The sequence below is a fragment of the Lynx canadensis genome, chromosome A3, assembly GCF_007474595.2.
Source record: "Lynx canadensis isolate LIC74 chromosome A3, mLynCan4.pri.v2, whole genome shotgun sequence".
NCBI classification, from domain to species: domain Eukaryota; kingdom Metazoa; phylum Chordata; class Mammalia; order Carnivora; family Felidae; genus Lynx; species Lynx canadensis.
In genome coordinates this window covers 113,223,034-113,241,624 of record NC_044305.1, presented here as the reverse complement: position 1 = coordinate 113,241,624, position 18,591 = coordinate 113,223,034, and the positions used below count along the sequence as shown (strand labels likewise).

At 42.3% G+C, this 18,591-nt stretch overlaps 1 protein-coding gene across 8 annotated transcripts in view; it reads left to right on the top strand.

The window, feature by feature from the left end:
• Nucleotides 1-18,591, top strand: part of LTBP1 (latent transforming growth factor beta binding protein 1) — a 406,554-nt gene that overhangs the window by 35,547 nt on the left and 352,416 nt on the right. For all 8 annotated transcript variants that reach the window (XM_030311335.1, XM_030311333.1, XM_030311336.1 and 5 more), the window contains one exon: nucleotides 11,057-11,354. In XM_030311335.1, coding sequence (XP_030167195.1) covers nucleotides 11,057-11,354 — 298 coding nt within the window. The remainder of the gene's footprint in view (nucleotides 1-11,056; nucleotides 11,355-18,591) is intronic.

Here is an 18,591-nt window from a genome sequence, read left to right as displayed (position 1 = left end):
TTTCTGTTTTTTGCTACTGTATTGCTTGTAATCCTGCCGTGGATCTGTTTGGGTATCGCATTTCCTAGGTTAGGAATGATAAAACTGGGGCGCCTGGGTGGCTCAGTCGGTTGAGGGTCTGACTTCAGCTCAGGTCATGATCTCACAGCTTGTGAGTTCGAGCCCCGCGTCGGGCTCTGTGCTGACAGCTCAGAGCCTGGAGCCTGTTTCAGATTCTGTGTCTTCCTCTCTCTGTCCCAACCCACTCGCATTCTGTCTCTGTCTCTCTCAAAAGTAAATAAACATAAAAAAAAAAAAAAGGAATGATAAAACAGACATGAGTGTTTCTAAGTCTTAATCCTAAACCATGGCGGACTGTGGTAAAGAAAGTCTGTACCGCGGACAGTCTTGCTGGCAGTGTAGGAGCTAGCCTGTCTCACTGCACACCTCTCTTCTGCCTCTTACTGAATTGATGAGAACCTCTAGAGCAGCATCAAGTTACACTGGTGACGATGGGCCTCGGTGTTGTGTTCCTCATCTACAGGATAAGGTCTCTGCTGGTCCCATTCAATTGTACTGATTGGCATACTGGACACATACATTTAAGAATATGTTGTAATTCCTTCCTCACCCCGCTGAACTTATCTCTGACGAAAAGCCCTTCCTGAGTTAGTAGAGTCCATTTGCATTTTGCTTTTTTAAAATGTTTGTTTTGAGAGAGTGTGCACAAGCCCGCATACAAGCGGGGGAGGGGCATAAAAAGAGGGGGACAGAGAATCCCAAGCAGGCTCCATGCTGTCTGTGCAGAGCATGACTCAGGGTTGCGTCTCACAATTATGAGATCTTGACCTGAGTTGAAGTCGAGTTGTACGCTCAACCGATTGAGCCACCCAGGCATCCTGCATTTTGCTTCTTAATGGCTTTGTGGCCAGGTTTCATTGCTAACATTTGGGCCCACCCTCCAGGTCCAGGCCTCTGTGTTACTTATTTCTCTCAGCTTTCAGGTCTGATCCTAACTTGATGATCTCAGGGAAGTCTTTCCTAATAACCTAAATCCCATATGGGCTGCCCCCCACTGTGCACCATGCTCTTTCCACAATGCTTATAATAATAATCACTGTTCCTGTCAGTCTTCTGTCTGGGCAATGAGTCTCATGGGGCACAGATGGCATTTTCTTGTGTGCAGTCCTAGTCACAGGGCATATGACAGTGCCTGGTGCAAAATAATGCAGAAATTGATACTCGGTATTTGTTTCAGTGAAAGACCAAAGTGCAGGTCAAACTTGGCAACGGGCCCAAGGGCACACAGCAAGGGCGTGGGGTTGGGGTGGTCCGGACTCCGATCAGTGTGACTCCAGAGCCGAGCTTCATCTGCTTTCCATCAGTAGGTGAGCTTGGGCAGGCGGATTTCATTGGTCCTCAAGGAAACAAACCATTCTAAGAATTCTTTGTATCCTTTGTAGTCCCTTGGATATGATAAATCAAAATATTTGTCATTTACCCATTGAGGACCCCTCATTTCTCATGCCTTCTATGCCTTTGTTCTAGCACATAACGGTCCCATGACTTTTTTTTTTTTTAATGTCTTTCCTACTGGACTCTGATCTCCTTGAGAGCAGGAGGTTTGTTTCCTCCATCTTTTTATCCAGTTTTTAGCATAATATTAGCATAGAAGGGGGGAGGTCTTACTGTGTGAATGAGTGAAAAAGATAATATGATAGGATTAAAACACATTATAGATTTATTATTTAGAAATAGATGGTCTTCCAGTGAACCTAAAGGTGTCAATTATAATCGTACTCTGTATGTGCATAATAGTTTCATCTGTAAAACCAAAGTTTGTCACAAACTTGTATTTATCATACATAGGTGCTAGCATTAGTGCACAAAATAAAATTATACCATTAGAGAAGGTGATTGATAACTAACAAAAGCCTGTTTTAATTCACATGAAAAGTATTAACATTTAAAAAAGCTTAGTGTCACATTACAATTCTAATTTTGAATGGTTGTAATACTGTACTTGACTCAACCTGGATGCTTCTTTTGAGTTTTTCGTTAGCATACATAACACGGCTGTGGACAGCTGACATATGTATGTACATAGTGATTTCCTTCTTTGACTACTGTTAGAATAAATTTCTAGAAATGAGGCTACTGAAATATTTGGAACATGGTGTTAAACTGCTTTTTAAAAGGCTTGTGCCATTTTACTACCACCTTTGTGGTACTTTGTATTAATACTTTTATGTGACTTCTAGCCAAATATTGTATCTCCTTGTTTTAGTTGGCATTTATTATTTTTTTTAAGTTCATTTATTTACGTTTCAGAGAGGCAGAGGCAGAGAGGGAGAGAGAGAATCCCAAGCAGGCTCCATGTTGTCAGCGCAGAGCCTGATGCGGGACTCGAACTCCCTGAACAGTGACCTGAGCCAAAATCAGAGCCGGATGCTTGACCAACTGAGCCACCCGAGGGCCCCTAGTTTGCATTTCTTCTGATGACTTGATTAATTTGGATATTACCCCACAAGTTTTTTTTACTAATTGCATTTTCTTCTGTTCTATTGTCTATTTTTGTCCTTTTTTTTTTTTTCTTCTTCAGTTTTTGGCTTTAACTTGTTAAAGACTTTTATTCTTTCTATATAATAGCATTTTCTGAAAATATTTTTCTGGTTTTTCTCTTCCTTTTGCTATTTTTAATTAAATGTTTATATAGTCTAAACTGTAGATCTTTAACTTTGTTTTCTTTTCTTTTCTCACGGACTTAAAAAAAAAAAAGTTAAGAAATGTTAATAAAACGACAGTAATAAGACCAGAAACAGAACCCAGAAAAACTGCTGGTGGTTTTTCATTACATGACTTACGACTTAATTATGTTCTATTCCATGAGTGATTTCACAGTTATTGATGGCATTGGGAGGAGTGTGTTTGGCCTCAGTTGACGACCTATTTTAAATTAAATCACATAGTAACAAGCTACTCCTGCTGAGCTCAGGCTTCCAGAACCTCAACCTTGCAGAACACAGCTCCTGGGGAATTAGGCAGATGGCAGCTCCGTACTTGACACAAAGGCATTAAACTCCTGAAAAAAGCCAGGAAATTCCACACACAACCTTTGTGACTTGCATTCCATATAATTGGTGCAGACTGTCTGCACAACCATCTGACTATCTGCTTGGTTAAGTTGTCACTTGGGATCGGGGGTAGATTACAAAAGCAAACCGGGTAGGAGAGAGTGGGAAGAAAGCCTATGCTACTTGATAGCCTGACTTCGAGAGAGAACATGAACACACACACACACACACACACACACACACACACACACACACCCACCCACCCCTAAAGTATTTCACGTGGCTTTTCCTAACGATCAAACCCCCTAAGGGTTACTCTACGTGTTGGTGCTTGGTTCACCTGTGTACAAAATTCGGTGATGTGGAATTCTTCATTATTGCATAAGGCTGGATAGAAAAGGCATGGGGATGCTATGCTAATATTTTTTGCTCATGAGGGATTTTGGAGGAAGCTGACCCGGAGACATTTGCGAGGCAAGCCCAGCATTTATTTGGGTTTGGTACAAGGAGCAGACAGAGTTAGACCAAGATGTGTGACCTCATGCTATGTTTCTTGTGATCTGATATCACTTAGTGTTATTGAATAACTTCAAAGGGCAGCTGGGAATTACTGTGAAGACACACACAGCAAAGCCATTTCTCACCTGCTGTCTCTGATCACAGAAGACACAGTTAGACTCACATTTCTCCGCGGGACACATGTGGTAGACATGCTACAACTTGTTTGGAGAGAAAAGCAAGGGGCAGAGATAGTCACACTGTTGGCCCTGTGTGGGCTGGGATGGGTTTTAAATATAACTAAGAGTTACTTTTTTAGAATTAAAAGCAATAGAGGCTGAGCTTCAGGGCATGGGTTACTTCCTAAAAATACAATCACCAAACTTTTAAAGAACTTAAGGATCAGCTTGTCAACTGGAGTTGGATTCAAATATGGAAGAAATCAGAGAGTATTTGTTTGGGGTGAAATCTGAGAATTTGTTTCAAATGATGAAAGGGGTTTTTCAGAAGACCGACCTGGCAGCCAGGACAGAGTAGGATTTCTCTGTGTATCCTACTCACCCACGTCTTGACGTCGGCTTTCTGCAAGCTCAGGATTTGTGGACTGAGTTCATCCTGGACATGGTGGTGCTTTCTGACGCTGACCTGCCTCATACCTGTTAGAACCACCTGTTGGCACCACAGTGATTAAGGAACATGTTTTAGCTGCCTTCAATTCTCAATTGCCTTTGCGGGATTGCTTTTAAAAATTAGTTCGATTTTGAAAAAATAGAAAAATACACAGAAAAGTACAAAGGGTAGAGTAGTAACTCCCTATGTAGGTACTGTGCACAGCTGAGCTAAGTAGCCTTGTTGTCTGTCTCCTGCCCATCTGTCTTCTAAGGAAAAAAAAAAAGGGCCAGTAAAGTGATTTATTTTCTTCTCTTACAGTGTTCTACTTCTTTCCAAGAGGTGATCACTGTCATGAATTTCGTGTGAATGTGGTACATAATTTTTTATGCTTTTGTTGATTTCATAGGTCTATTAAAAATGACTGGCATTGTTTTATATGTTTAAAAGATTACACGGACAGTTATTACAATCATACAAAAAATAGTATTCCAAAGTATCATCATGTAATTTACTTTCTTCAGTGAATGTTATTTTCATGATCCCTCCATGGAGCTAGATGCAGATGTGGGTCATGATTTTAACTGCTGTGTAATATTTCATTGTATGAATATAATACAGTTTATCGATATCAGTATTTTCCTACTGTTACTGGTGTGCCATGAACATACCTGTATGTGTCTCCTTGAGCACATGACAGCAGAGAAGTAAAATCGCTGGGTATTAGGGTTTTCACATTAGAACCTTACTAACTATTGCCGAATTGCTTTTTACAGAGGTGAGTATAAAATATATCCTGTGAGCAGTACATAGTAGTATTTAATTGAGTTCCCATTTCCCTAAATCTTTGCTAACACTTGCACCTCCAGCACAGAGCCTAACCCCAGGCTCGAACTCACAAGATGTGAGATCATGACCTAAGCCGAAATCAAGAGTCAGACATTTAACCACCTGAGCCACCCAGGCACCTGGAGGGATCTAATTTTAATTCTTTTAGTTGAATGCCTGTTTTCCAACACCACTAAGTAGTCCATTGTTTCTCTACCCGTTTATTATATCTCCTCCATCACCTTGCACAACTCCATATTTTAGTCTGTTTGTAAGTTTTATGTTATATTGTATTGACCTGTTTCTCTGTCTCTAAACTAGTGCCACATTATCACTTAAAATAATTTGTACAGTCTTTTCAATCATTTATGTAGACACTTAAATTGAAAATAACGATAGATTTGTTTCTTCCTTCCAGTTCTTTGACCCTTTATTTCTTTTTCTTGTTTTGTCCTATTAGCTGCACACTACAATACCACATCAATTATTAGAGGCTATTATAGGCATTTAGACTTGTTTCTGACTTTGATAGGAATGCTTCTACAGTTTCCTCGTAGTATTTGCTGTATGTTTTGGTATGCTGTTTGTTGTGGGATTTGCTGTAGGTCCTATTTACCAGAACAAGGAAATCCCCTTGTATTTCTAGTTGGCTAAAGTTTTGTTTGTTACTAGGAGTAAGTGATGAATTTTAGTGGAAGTTGTTTTGCATTCATTGAGATAAATTCTCATTTAATGTTCTAACATGGGAAATTCCATAGACAGATTTGTTGACATTAAAGCCATCCTTATATTTTTGGAATTAGTTCTGCTTGCTTTTCTGTTTCTGAAATAATATTTTACTTAGGTATTTTGTACCTGTATCCTTAACTGATTTGTGTGTTAGCTTTCTTTTCATGTACTCTTCTTGCCTGATTTTGATATCCAGGTTTGCTATTCTCTTTAAAGGGCTTTGATTCTGGGGGCACCTGGGTGGCTCAGTTGGTTAAGCATCTGACATACTGGGTTCTGCACAGATGGTGTGGAGCCTGCTTGGGATTTTCTCTCTGCCTCTTCCTCTCTCTCTCAAAATTAATAAACTTTAATAAACAAAAGGGGTTTAATTCTGGGGACTGTACTGAATGTCTTGACTTTGGCAGGTCAGGATTGGGAATTTGCACCTTACAGGTCCTGGGGAGTTTGGCCTCATGGTGTTCTGCCCTGTTCAGCTTAGTATCAGGTGAATGCTCAGGGAACAGTCTGCAGTTCTCTGAGCTATCTCTGTGTGCAGGCGCCTTGCAGAAGCTCTTTTTTTTTGTTTCCGCTGCATCTGAGCCTCTTAGGCTAATCTCCTTAACATGCTTTTGCCCTGGAAGTTTAGTAACTTGTCACAGTTTCTACCAGTGCATTGTGATTTTTCTTTTCTTTTTCTTTCTTTTTTTTCTTGATGTTTATTTATTTTTGAGAGAGATACAGAGCATGAGTCGGGGAGGGCCAGAGAGAGAGGGAGATACAGAATCTGAAGCAGGCTCCAGGCTCTGAGTTGTGAGAGCAGAGCCCAGTGTGGGGTTTGAACTCAAGGACCACAAAATCGTGACCTGCGTCGAACGAAGTCATATGTTTAACCTACTGAGCCACCCAGGCGCCCTGTGATGTTCTCTTCTGTTCATCCTTGACCAGCTTGATTCAGAGTGTCCTATCCCTTCAAACTTCTTCTAGAATACATCAGATCTGGGCTTCTGAGATGGTTTCTTTAACTGCAGATTGTTTAATGCCACTACAGATCTTCTACATTAGCAGAGTATATTTTAATATTAATTTGTGTTTAAAAACATCTTTGGAGGATTGGAGATTTGATCGAAGATGCAACTTGCAAATGGAGTCTGGAGGTGTAGACGTCATCATGGAATGGATTAGGAGCCCACTGATTGTATTCCCTTTTCAGATGTCGTCAACTCCCAGCATCCTTTGGAAAGGTGTGGCTCTGTTTTCACACCAGTTAGTGGACCAAGATGAGGTTAAAGCTCCCATCCTAGGGTACTGGAAGTTCTGCGTAAGCCAATTAATGGACCTGAGTTTATAATCTCATTCGGGACATAAGAGAACTTGCTGAGATCATTAATGACATGTGGCAGAGTATAGGGACTGTGATGTGAAAGATAAAAGGGGACAGGAGTTCAGGTGTCCAACAGATCACGGTGGGGCCGGTGGGCATTTGAGAAGGACTTCATGGAGAAGGAGGTGGTTTCACATGAGCACGAGCTTGGGAGACGTGTTTTGGGACAGGGCACCATGTGCAGAGGTGGGCAGTGGTGGGCTTCTATAGGGATGGGCAGGGGGCAGTGAGGGTGGAAGGGGGGCTTGGGCCAGGTGCAGGGGGTCTTTAATGTATCTCACGGGCAGCTAACTTGGGTTGAAAGTTTTTGAACAAAGGAGAAAAAAAATCCAAAGAGCTGCATTTTATGAAACCCAGTCTGTCAGCAAGTCTGGATTAGGATTTTGTTCAAGTTTGGCTGCATGTTGCAATCACCTGGAGAGTTTAAGAAAAACAACATCAACAACAAAGACAAAAGCAAACTAAACTGATGTCTGATCCCCTCCCCCAGAGATTCTGATTCAGAGGCTGGTGTCATCCCTGGGTTTTGAGAGTTTTAAAAGCTCCCCAAGTGATTCTAATGTGTGGCAAAGCCTGAGAACCACTGCCCACCCCACTGATAATATCTTGATGTAGTGTTTACTTATTGTGTTGAACTACTTGTGGCTGGGCAAATGCAGAATCGACTGGTGGAAAAAGTGGTTTTAAAATACTTCTGTAACATTTATTTATAATTTTCCACATAGTTCATTGCTTCGGTTAGAATAACAGTTTTCTCATAAGTGCCTACAAATTTTTGCATTGGCCATGAAGTAGATGATGACAATATATAAACTTTTGGAAGGGACCCATAATAATCTTGAGAATTTGGTCACATGGGAGGTTTTTTTTTTATGCATTAAAAATAAAAGGGCAGCAACATAAAACAAGCACATTTATCACAGCAAGAATTCAATAAAATAAATGCAATTGTAGGATGAAAACACCAAATTTGCAGTTATAAAAATGTAAATCCTAATTTGTGGAATTGTTGAATCACGATGTTGTACACCTGAAACTAACATAGCACTGTATGTTAATTATACTGGACTTGGAAAAAATGAGTGTAAGAAAAATCCTAAAACACTTGCTGGTGGAAGAGTGCCCGTTTCCAAACACCGTATGTCCGTGGTTTTCAGAGCTGGGTGTGCATCTGACTCATCTAGAGGGTGGTCAGTTTGCTGGACTCCAGTCTGGGATTTAACAGACCTGGGGCAATGGAAGATTGTGCCCTTCTGAAGCGCTTCTGGCGGCTGCCGCCGCTGGTCCAAGCACCACACTTTAGCAAGTGCCACATGAGAACCACAACGACATGGAGTCCCAATTTCCTAGGAGAAACGGCTTGATAAAATGTGGTTGCAGGACATGAGGTTTGCTTTTCTTTTCATGGCAGGTGAGGGGCTTACCTTGGCATTGAGGGACTCTGTCTCACCCCTCCCTTCCCTGACCCAGGTCCAGCCAGCCCCTCCTGTCTGCATGCTCCAGGAAGCTGCTGTCAGAGCCTATGGGGGTTAGGTGGAAGGGAAAATTGTCATTCTCCTTATTCTTTTTTGTTTTTAATTCTTTTTTTTTTAATGGTTATTCATTTTTGAGAGAGAGAGAGAGACGGATAGAGACCACAAGTGGGAAAGAGGCAGAAAAGGAGGGAGACACAGAATCCGAAGCAGGCTCCAGGCTGTCAGCACAGAGCTCCACCAGGGCTCGAACTCAGGAACCGTGAGATCATGACCTGAGCCAAAGTCGTATGCTTAACTGACTGAGCTACCCAGGTGCCCCCGTGTTATTGTTCTCTCGGCATTTACTGCAGAAGGGTGGTATCATATGTAGTCACACTACTATATACATGTTCTTTCTCTTATGGTAGAAAGTTTTTAATAAGTTTAAGGTCTTTATATTATTCTTTCCCTGCCTCTCACATGCTACCAAATTTGTAGAGTTAAAAAATCTCTACCCTTTGATGCTTCGAATCCCTCTTTGTCCTCCTAAAGACAGGTTCTGGTTGTATATCCTCAGTGGTATTTTGGAAAATTTCATGATTGGCCCCCATCTGGGTACCAACTTTCATACGCTGCTCTGTGCAGCCTTCCTGGTAGATGAGGGGACATTTGCAGCACACCTTGGGAGGGAGGAGAAGCGGAAATCATTCTCAGATGTTAAAATGAAACATGTTTCTAATTGAAAGCATGAAGAGAATGTATACATGAAAGTGCCTGGGGGGGTGATCTTTGGCAGAGGCTCAGCTCTGAGAGCCCCGTCCTGTCCTCCCTCGTAGCCACTTCTGTTCTCTCTGGGTGGAGCCCATTTCCATTTCTGTGACATTCCATAAATAACCATGGCCGAGTAGGGACCCAATGATCATTGGTTGGCCTGGAAAATGCTGATAAATTAGAATCCTGAACCCTGGAAGTGCATAGTTTTGGACTTAGAATTCTAGAAGCCTAATTTGGGAAGAGCTCTTGGGGACCGTTTTAGAACAAGCAGTTACTGCCCTCCTGCCCCCAAACATGTATAGGTGCAGAGGTTAAGGTTAAATAACAAGCTAAGGTCACCTAGGGAGCTGGTTGCATTTTTCTTTGCTTTTTAAGAATCCCTTCCCACTTTTGGAAAATTTGTCAGCCTATTCTGACACTTGGCAGTCATTTCTTATCATTATTTTCTATAACTAATGGGAATCATATTGTAGGAAGATGGGAAAGCTGCTTCTCTCTTTTATAGAAAATCAGGAGGTTAAAGGGCTTTTAGGTCTTGGTCATTTGGCTCATCCATAGTTAAGCTTCCTCTTGTTCATATCCCTCATCTATTTTGTAAATGTTTATGGACTGAATCTGGCATTTCATTTTATGGGCGTTGTAGTAGTATGATCTGCTTGAGGACCAAGGGTTTAATTTAAGTCAAAAGTGGACTGATAACAAAATCAGTTGGTGTAAATGAGTGCATTTGGACACATAAACTGAAGGAATCCTGTCCATCAGCCTATATAACATTAACCTAATGAAATTTAAGTCGGTAACATCTCAACTTCTCTGGGACTTTGCCTGTGATGAAACCCACTTACCCATGACCCGTAGCCCCGCTAACTTTGAAACTCTGGCCACAAGTCTTGTGATTCCGAGTACGTGCATCCTAGCAAATAGGAGATAAAGGGCTTGCTTCTTGGTTGCCTTTCATTGTAAGATTAGGAATGGTGTACAGGGCACTGGCTTTTTGAAAACAGAAGTATAAAAGTGTATCTTGGATGACTCTCAACCTCTGTATCCTTCTGTCATGTAAAAACAAAAAAGTGAGTTAGTCTGCATTTCTGAGTCAGTCACTCCAGGCTCCGATAGCTTATGCAAGATGAAATTTATAGCACTTTTTTGGGGTTGGGGATTGGACTTGGGCTTATCACATCTTATTTGGGTACCTGAAATTTAAACTTAAGCCACTGAGCACAATTTAAAAAGAAAGGCAAAGCATTTTCTTAAGTTTTCCATTGCTGATGCATTTCTGATGCATTTCTGAGAGGCAACTCTAATGAAGTGGTTAAGAATGATGACGTTGAAAAACACACACACAAAAGCAAAAACAAAAGAAAGATGATGTTGGAGCCAGTTCACTTGGATTCAAGTCCCAGCTCTTCTATTTACTCATAGTTGTGTGACCTTTGGCAAATTACATAACCCTTGTGTCTATTTCCTCATCAGTAAAACAGGCAAAATAAAACCTCTCCTTACCGTGGTTGCTGGGGAGGGGGGTGGCGTTCAATTTGTCGATACGTATTAGAACCGCCTGGCACCTGGGAAGCCATTAATAAATATTAGCTATCATCATCATCATTGTTGTCCTTGTCATCATGTCTTTGAATAAGGTTTTATTTTATCGGAGAGCGTTCTGGTGCTGATGTTAAAAGCCCTTGGAAGGACTTGTTAAGTCTCCAATGCTTTTCTTCAGAGTTGTGTCTTCTGTTGTCTCCCTGCAGCAAGCTGTGTTCCACCATGCCAGAATGGAGGGATGTGTCTCCGGCCTCAACTCTGTGTGTGTAAACCGGGGACCAAGGGCAAAGCCTGTGAAACAGCAGCTGCCCAGGACACCTCATCCCCAGGCTTTGGAGGGCAGAGTCTTGCGGCTGCTTCCTCCTGGGTCCCTCCTGAGCAAGCAGCAAAGCACACTTCGTCTAAGAAGGCAGACACTCTTCCAAGAGTCAGTCCTGTGGCCCAGATGACCTTGACCCTCAAGCCGAAGCCTTCCGTAGGACTGTCCCAGCAGATTCATTCTCAGTGAGTGTTTTCAACTTGCCTCTACTCAGGAGCATCTTAATTGCTGTCCTGGGTGATTGCTTTCAATCACTCTGCCTTTCCTGCCCAATTGGTAGAAATCACTTGGGTAATAATGTCTCTTCTTTCTTTAAGGTTTTACATGTCATGCTTCTCCATCACGTCTTTTGAACATATTTGGTATGTGTTTTAGCCTCTGCAGGCAAGATTGACTGTAAGCATGAACCAAAGCAGTAGTGAGGATTAGAGGGATCAAGGTTGGACTGGAAGAATAAAGAGAGTTGTTTCTGGTGCAGTTGTGAGTGTTACAACAATTCTTTTGGGGGTGGGGGAAGTGTCTAGAGTTTTGAAATAATAATTGAAGAAAGGAAACAGTGCAATTTGTAAAGATACATGGAAACAGCAGGAACTCAGCTTTGCGTAGAGAAGATATTCCAGATGAGAGCCCTGGGAAAGAGCGTTTCCCAACCTCGGTAGCAGGTTAAGTGTCTCTTCTATTAACACCATGTTTACCTCCCAGTTGCCACGCACGTCCATTTTTGGTGAATGAGCTCGTGTTCTATTTATGGGAACAGGGTTTTTTCTTAGCGTTTGGAAGTAAGTGCCATTCTGAACACAATGAGGACTCCTGGCTAAGACTGCTTACCCCTGGCCTCCTCCGAGGGGCCCGAGAAGGGGCTCCTGGGCTGCACAGGGTCCTTACACACATGGTTTCCTTTTAAATAGCTACTAGACATGGATCACAAGATGCAGAGTGTGCCGCAACTCTCGCTTGTCATTTGTCTAGGAATGTAAAATACAGGAAGTTCTCCACTTGGAAATGGGCTTGACCCAGCGGTTCATTTGTAAGTCACTTGCTGGGAATTGTGAATACTTTTCCCCCCTAGAGACAGCTTCCACATGGTGATTAGTATCCAGTCAGCCCACAGAAGTTATTTAATCTGCTAGTGTAGATGAAATTATCCTAATTTATACTTCCCCTTCGAGTAGGCCACCTACTGTCCCTGCTGAGTGGGGTCTGCCTGCTTTTTCCTTTCACTTCTTATCCCCTGCTCCCCCCTCTTCATTCTGCTTTTTCTTTCCTTTCTTGTTGTCTCATTCTTCACTTCTACCTTGGTGAGTAGGTTTGTGGGGCTAGTTTGAAGTCTAACCACTTTGGTGGCATTTCAGTTGGAAAACACGTTCCGGAGCAAGAAGGGATGATGGTTCCAGCCGGTGTTCAATAGTGGCTCACTCTGTGCCCAGGACTGTTTCAGGTGCTTTGCATGTATTATTAATTCACAACTCGCAGTGACCCTGTAAGGTGGGTGCTGTTATTGACCTCATTTTACAGCTATGGAAACTGAGGTTTTTGGCAGAGTGGTTAAGTAATTTGGTCAAGGTCACACAACACAGTTAATAAGTGAGTAATATTAACAAACGTTGGGCTGTAAATAGAGGCGGTCAGGATTCAGCTTCCATGCCCTGAAGGGTGGTAACTTTTTCTGTAAAGGGCCAGGTAATAAGTATTTTCAGCTTTGTGGGACATAGGGTTTCTGTTGCAGCTTCTCGCTTGTGCTGTTGTAGCACAAAAGCAGCCATAGATGATGCATAAATGAATGAGTGTGACTGATCCAGTAAAATTTTATTGACGGACCCTGAAATTTGAATTTCGTATAAATTTCACACGTCACCCATGTGACTTCTTCTTCTTCTTTTGGTTTCTCCCCCAACCATTAAAAAATGTAAAAATATAAAAATTCGTAGCTCGTCGGTTGTACTAAAACAGGCGATGGGCCACCTTTGGCCCTTGAGCTCTGTAGTTTGCTGACCCTTTCTCTAAAATATAGTGGTGCTTTTTTGTGCCAGAACATGAATGTAACTGTGTATCCTTGAAATGACACAAAGCTTTGATTATATCATAGCTAGACATCTCTTTTCCAGCATTGTTCTGGATCTTAAAAACAAAGAGCAATTCTGTGTTGAACTTTGCCTCGGCAATCAAGAGTCAGGTTACTGTGCATTGCAACGATTTTTTTCTAGCGTTATTACTTACATAAACTGTGAAGTAATTTACAAGCGACATCCTTCATCTTGAATATCACCATCTACTGTTAGAATTTGACCCTCTGTGATGTGTGTGTGTGTGTGTGTGTGTGTGTGTGTGTGTGTGTGTATGGCTTGTTAGTAAGAACCATATGTCAGAAGTCAGATAAATGATTCAACTTTTTTTTTCTTTTTTTGGTAGCAGCAGTATAATTTAGACAAGAATGTTGTGAGTCAAAGAGGTGGCTAAGGTTTCAGTTCTAACATTGCTTTGGAAAAATAAGTCTGTGGATACATTTGCCTCAGAGGCTTCATCTTCTGAATGAAGATAGTTTTTGCCGTGGCATTGTTACAGGGCATGTGTGTGTGGGTGTGCCTGTGATGTGCTTTTGGGTAAGGAGAAGGGGTGGCCCGAGGTGCTAACAATTCTGACCATTTCTTAAATGATTATTTTATTTTATTTTTTATTGTAGAGAAGGCGAGTGGGGGAGAGGGGCAGAGGGAGAGAGAGAGTCTTAAGCAGGCTTCACGCTCAGCATGGAGTCCAACCTGGGGCTCGTTCTCACAACTGTGAGCTGAAATCAAGAGTCCGATGCTTGATGGACTGAGCCATCCAGGCATCCCGATCTTGATACTTTCTTTTTTTTTTTTAATTTTTTTTTTTCAACGTTTATTTATTTTTGGGACAGAGAGAGACAGAGCATGAACAGGGGAGGGGCAGAGAGAGAGGGAGACACAGAATCGGAAACAGGCTCCAGGCTCTGAGCCATCAGCCCAGAGACCGACGCGGGGCTCGAACTCACGGACCGCGAGATCGTGACCTGGCTGAAGTCGGACGCTTAACCGACTGCGCCACCCAGGCGCCCCTCTTGATACTTTCTTAATGAACGCTTATAGGTTGCCCTGTTATCTGGAGTATGAAGATGTAAAAGATCCACTTCTGCATTTAAGGAGGTTTTGAGATGATAGATGAGCTGTAACATGTGAGGGACACAAAGGCAGGAGGGGTGCAGTTGGCCCACAGGTGAATTTAGGTAATGATCTATAATCACCTGAAATCCTACTTAATCAAACTGCCAAGGAGCATACATGATAGGACTATTTTGGCTACTTTTAAGAAATGTAATAATTCTTAAGTCATCTTTTTTTAAGATTGACTGCTTTGGGATGTTTCAAGGTTTTGTTTTGTTGTTATCTATCGAAGAAGGAGATTGAGTTTCAAGGTTTTGTTTTGCTTTGTTTTTATCTATTGAAGAAGGAGATTGGTTAAGCCTCCTTAAAGTGCTTGTAGACACAAAGATACCTAAGATTATCAAAATGTTTATTTTTTTTAAATGTTTTTTATTTATTTTGAGAGAGAGAAAGAACAGGGGAGGAGCAGAGAGAGAAGGAGAGAGAGAATCCCAAAGAAGTTCCATACTGTCAGCACAGAGCCCGATGCGGGGCTTGATCTCACAAACTGCGCGATCATGACCTGAGCCAAGACCAAGTGTTGGAGGCTCAGCTGATGGAGCCCCCCAGGTGCCCCTCACACTGTGTATTGAGCGTTACATCTCTTATGTGGTGTATGAAGCTGTCTTGATCTCTTATCCAACAAGGTGTTGTGGAGCACGCTCCATGTCCCGGGCACGCACTGTCTAGGGCCTTAGGCTGGAGCCCTGAACGAATACACAAAATGCCAGCCTCCCTGGAGCTTACAGCCTGCAAAGTGGGAGACAGGTGGAAGTGGCATGATGAGAACACTGTGAGAAGTGCTGTAGGAGAAAGTAAACCTGCGGGAATGGATGGAGAGTGCTGGGTGGGTGCAGGGTGGGAAGGCATGAGATCTCTGGTGGTTTTAATAGGCTGTCGGGGAGGACCCAACTGGGAAGGTCACGTGTAAGCAAAGGCTTGAAGGATGTGAGAGCATGAACCGTGAAAATGAGTGCGTGCCTGGCACGTTTGAAGCAACAGTTAATTTAGGAAGACTGTGCTGTTAAAACTACACATTTTAGGTACGTGAGTAGTAGTTGAATTGGTTTTACCTTTGGCCAGGTTAGTTTTAGACAGCTTGATTTAGAACCAGATACAGAGCTCTTGAGGAAATCAAAGGAAGGAGCAGTTGTTTCCAGATTTTGGAGTGTTGGGGAAGTGGAGGTTCCAGGGATGGCTCTGGAGATGGTGAGCTTGAAAAGATGGTTAAATTTGGACCCAAAGAACTGGATGGGAAGGGCATTTCCAGGAATGGCAATGATGTGACATCAGAATATATGGCATATTAGTGGGGTGCCTGGGTGGCTCCGTCAGTTAAGCATCTGACTTTGGCTCAGGTCATGGTCTCATGGTTTGTGAGTTCGAGCCCCGCTTCGGGCTCTGTGCTGAAAGCTCAGAGCCTGGAGCCTGTGTCAGAGTCTCTGTCTCCCTCTCTCTCTGCCCCTCCCACACTTGTGCTCTGTCTCTTTTTAAAAAATAAACGCACATTAGAAAATAAACATTAAAAAAAAAAAAGAAAGCATGGCATATTGGTTACCTACTGCTGTGTAACAGATCACCCAAAACTCAGCAGCCTAAAACAAACATTTATTGTCTGACATTCTCTGCAGGTGGGGAACCTAGGAGGTGCTTAGCTGGGAGATGTGCCTCAGTATCTCTCATGAGGTTGCAGTCAGCAGGGGCCACTCCACTAGGGCTGGAGAACCCACTGCCAAGTTCACTCAAGTCCGTGGCTATTGGCAGGAGGCTTCCCTCCTGGAAAGAGATTACTCATGGATCTCTCTGCAGAACTGCCTGAGAGTTCTCATGACATGGCCGGCTACTGGCTTCTCCTGGAGCCAGTGATCCCACACTGGAGAGAGCAAGAATGCCACAGTGCCTTTGTGGTTGTCAGTCTTAAAGATACACACGTTTACTTCCACCTTATTCTACTCATTAGAAGTGAGTCATTCAGTCAAATGCACTCTTTCAAAGGGAATGAAGTTAAGCTGCGCTGTTTGAAGGTGTGAATATCAAAGAGTTTTTAGACATATTTTAAAAAGACCACATTTAGGATACGATTTGATTGGAACTTAATATAGATGCAGACTAGTGGTAATAAAAGGTTGTAAGGATTGGTTAAAAACCAAGGTAAACACTTAAGATTTCCACAAAACCATTCCAAAAAGAGACAACAAACAAGATAGAAAAAAAAAAAAAGGAATAGAGAGGGAAACTATAGTTTAGAAGAGGCTTAAGGAACTCCCTAATCACAATGTTTGGACTGTGTCTATCCTGATTCAAACAAACTGTAAATAAAAGTAAAAGATGATGATGATGTATAGGAGAATCATGAAAATCTAGACATTGGAAATTTAATGATACAAGAAATGATTGTTGATTTGGGGGGGCTGTGGTAAAGGACTTCTAGCTATGTAAGGAGAATGATATTAAAGTATTTGCAGATGAAATTGTTTGATGTATGAGCTTTGAAATTATTCAGCGAGTTGAGGTACAGAGGTAATAAGATTGGCTCTGAGGGGATAATTACTAAAGCTGGATGATGGGTACATGGAGGTACAGAACTCTAATTTTTTTTTTTTTTTTAGTTTATTTATTTTGAGAGAGTGTGAGTACTTGCACAGCGAGGGGCAGAGAGAGAATCCCAATGCAGGGCTCGATCTCACAAACCATGAGATCATGACCTGAGCTGAAATCAAAAAAGAGTCGGATGCTTAACCAACTGAGCCACCCAGGCACCCCCAGAACTCTATTTTTGATATTTTCTGTAAGGAAGAGTAACTATAAGAACAACAACAACAAACCAAAATAAAATTTCAAGTGGGAGGAATGCTGTGGTGTTTTCCTGCCTTGGAATGAAGATTCATCTGGCTGTAATATCTGCAGTGGGTTAGACTTAGAGGTAATTAGATGACTCTGTAACAGGTGTAGCAGTGCTGGTAATGTAGAGGAAGGAAGTGAACTCAGGAGTGACTATAAATGAAAAGCCTTGGCACCTCATGGAATGTGGGAGGCAAAGGTAGAGAGAATGAGGTGTGATCCAGACTTGGGACTGTGGGAGAAAGGAGGGGCATGGGGGCCTTTCTGACACAGCTTTATGGATGAATTGCCAGGATTATCCTCTGTATCCCATTAGTGGGTGTCAGTGGCTACCAGCTGGGCACTTGGTCAGGTACTGGTTTGAAAAGACCTGGCTGGGGCATTCTGGCAGTACTCATTGCTGTAGTTGGTAGTTTCATTCATGCTTTTCATGGAAGGTTTATTACGAAGGTGTTCCTTTTTCCAGTTTTGTGGGCCGCATCACAGATTCTCCATGAGCTAACGAGAACACCACGTGATGCCTTATCTTCTTGTATACAGATCTTGGCAGTCACTTCTGATGCTTTGAACTTTTACTTGATAATAATGGAGTCTAGAAGGTCTGTACTAACCCTTCAGGTTACTCTCAAATTGCATCCTGTAGATGTTACTCACATGCAGCTGTACATGTATTTGTGGAAGAATTGCCACTGTTAGGTTGCAGATGTATCTCCACTGTCTGTCTTTAGTCCTATATGCAAAAAGGTGTTAATGCTTATAACTCCTAGCTGGGAGACTCCACTAAGGAGCAAAATTCAAAAACGGTTCAGCTTTCCAGAGCTTTTTCACCACCTGTCAGTGTCATCATTCACACATATATTGAAGTTGCCCATAAAAGTTTGTCGTCAGCCCCTAGTGCTGCTCACTGAGACTGTTTTGACTTGTGTGAAAGGTCTGTCTTTATCCTTGTTCGTCATGATGGATGCTATAGGCATTGACCATGGAACCACAAGGTGGAGGTCATGAGAGGCATTCTTGAGCTCTTAATGTCTTTTGGTCACTAGAGAATGTTGGTACAAATGACCACTGCTTTGCCAAATGGGGAGCTGTTATCTGTGTGGTATAAGGAGGAAGCGCTTTTGCCAGAGACACTGGACCCCAGTCCCTTGTCTTTGAGCTTGAGAAGGAAGTCTGGTTTTACTCAGGATATGGATGTCAAATCTATCTAGGGAGCTCACATGTGTCCTGTCTTTTGTCTTCCCTGGTGATGGCTCTTTTCATCATCTTATGGTGTCCTGATGTTAGAAAGGATGGTGCTTAGTTTCTCTGGAAAAATCAGTTTTGTCCTTTCTCAGACCAGGTGAGGGGACTGCATTTATGTGATGGCACCGACTTATCCCTCTCCTTCATTCTCTTCGTCCCAGGGATGCGGTGAAGAGAAAAG